This window comes from Macadamia integrifolia, unplaced genomic scaffold, assembly GCF_013358625.1.
Source record: "Macadamia integrifolia cultivar HAES 741 unplaced genomic scaffold, SCU_Mint_v3 scaffold_211A, whole genome shotgun sequence".
Lineage (NCBI taxonomy): Eukaryota > Viridiplantae > Streptophyta > Magnoliopsida > Proteales > Proteaceae > Macadamia > Macadamia integrifolia.
In genome coordinates, this window is record NW_024870644.1 from 195,424 (window position 1) to 197,419 (window position 1,996).

General features: G+C 38.6%; 1 protein-coding gene and 1 long non-coding RNA gene across 2 annotated transcripts; both read left to right on the top strand.

The window, feature by feature from the left end:
• The first annotated feature begins 213 nt into the window (after positions 1 to 213).
• LOC122071349 lies at positions 214 to 1,328 on the top strand. Its single transcript, XM_042635686.1, has 3 exons — positions 214 to 601; positions 705 to 746; positions 1,071 to 1,328. Exons 1-3 carry the CDS (start codon positions 468 to 470, stop codon positions 1,264 to 1,266), a joined length of 372 nt encoding a protein of 123 aa, XP_042491620.1. The 5' UTR covers positions 214 to 467; the 3' UTR covers positions 1,267 to 1,328.
• Positions 1,329 to 1,500: 172 nt separating this feature from the next.
• Positions 1,501 to 1,996, top strand: LOC122071350. Its single transcript, XR_006138159.1, has 2 exons — positions 1,501 to 1,778; positions 1,928 to 1,996. It is a non-coding gene; the product is annotated as an uncharacterized LOC122071350 (long non-coding RNA).

The following is a 1,996-nucleotide window of genomic DNA, read 5'->3' on the forward strand; positions in this document are numbered from 1 at the left end:
GTGTATAAAAAAAAAAAAAGTAGGGGGAGAAAAGGAGAATAAGTTATATGCCTTGTATGCAAAGGATAATAGTATTTTATTTATGGAGAACCCTCCCGCTCGGGTAGGTACATGTCTAGACGCAATAGAAGTGGAAAGACCATGCTACCCTCACAAAAATATGATTTTCCCTTTATTCTTTTTTGCTAAAAGATGAATATATTAAGAAGAAAAGGGAGTACATCATAAAGAAGAAATAGGGACAGAGCAGAGACCCCTACAGCCGCTAACAAACTCCACATTCAGCATGGCTATCAGCAGAGAAAGAAAGCAGTGCCCTAAGAGAATCTAAAACTATGCCTACCCAGAATATCATTTTCTACATAATCAGCAACATGTCTAGGGAAAGACACCAAGAATTCTAAGTTCCTAGATTTTGAAGCTTTTTTTGCCAGAAAATCTGCAATTGGATTTGCTTCGCGAAAGCAATGGGATGTCCCTTAGATGAGATAGTGACCTGTCATACACTGTTTTCTTGCAGATTGAGGCATGTGGTGATCAAACTCTTACATTTGGGGAAGACGTTTCAAAAGAAGCTGATGTCGAGTCAACAATTAAAACTGTATGTTTTCCCCTTGTGCTGATTGAATTAGTGGATGATTCATTTGATTTTTTGTGCTCTCTGATTGTAACATATATTGGGTGTTCACCATTTGTACTGGTAGTCGATGTATGGGAAACAATGGATGTATTAATAAACAATGCAGGTTATTACGAGTTCTCCTTTGCTTCTCTTTTTCCCTACTGTTGTGTGTTATACATTGTTGTTGCCCTTACTTAACGGCTTGCGCTTTTGGAATAAGCGGATGTAACATGGTATCAGAGCTAGGAGGTAGGGTTTTTGATCCTTGGTAATTGCGAGAGTTTTGTGCTACACATTGGTTGTGCCCACTTGGTGCCAAGCCATGTGTGTGTGTGTGCGGGCCTGCATGTGGGGAGGGTGTTGCGGCGCTTGATAACTCTAGCTTTTGGGATAAGTGGTTGTAACATTGTCCATCTTACACTTTACCCTGATTGTTCCATGTTGTTAGTAATCACTCGGGATGGTTTGCTGATGAGAATGAAGAAACCCAGTGGCAAGAGGTTATTGATTTGAATCTTACTCGTGTATTTCTCTGCACAAAGGTATTTATATTTGAAAGCCTCAACTATTTTCATGCATGGGTGCTGGGGTTTTTGTTATTTGTAACTGAGGTTATCTGCTTTTGCATGCAGCAGCCAAAATAATGATGAAAAAGAAAAAGGTAAATGCTTGTGCTGCCAAACGATATAGGTTTTTTTTTTTTTTTTTTTTTCTGGTCTATATTTGTTGATCAAGCTGTTTCGATAGTATTAACATGCCTAGCAACTTGAGGATTATTGAAAAGAATTCTGTTAGGATATGAAATTGTCGAACGAACTCGATTAGGTCCGAGATATTGTTTAGATAGAGAAAGTACATTTCCAATTTATGTCCAATATTGCATCTATTGTTGGTCTGGTTGGCAATGTTGGACAAGCCAATTACAGTGTTGCAAAAGCAGAGTGTCGCAAAGGAATATTCAAGCAGAAATGTAAATGTGAGTGTTTCACAAGTTTCCGCTAGTAAGTTGACACATCCCCTTCTGCAGTAAGTGCTAAAAGTAAGTATTTTTCATGGGATTACTCCACGTCAATGTGTGCCCCAGGTTTCATTGCATCCGACATGATGCCAAACTTGGAGAACATTGAGAAGAAGATATTGGAAACCATCCCCTTGGGTAAGAGTTGATTAAGTCAGTCCTCCTTGGATAAACGTGGATTGTATCTATCAGGGAATTTCCCTACAAGTGTCCAAGTTAATTAGATAACCATTGCCCATAAATTTGAAATACGTAGAATTTCTAATCTTGTTTCTCTTTGTTTCTAGGGAGATATGGCCAACCTGATACGTTTCCACATCAAAGTGAAGTATAACACTTAACCCCCTTTTCTTTCA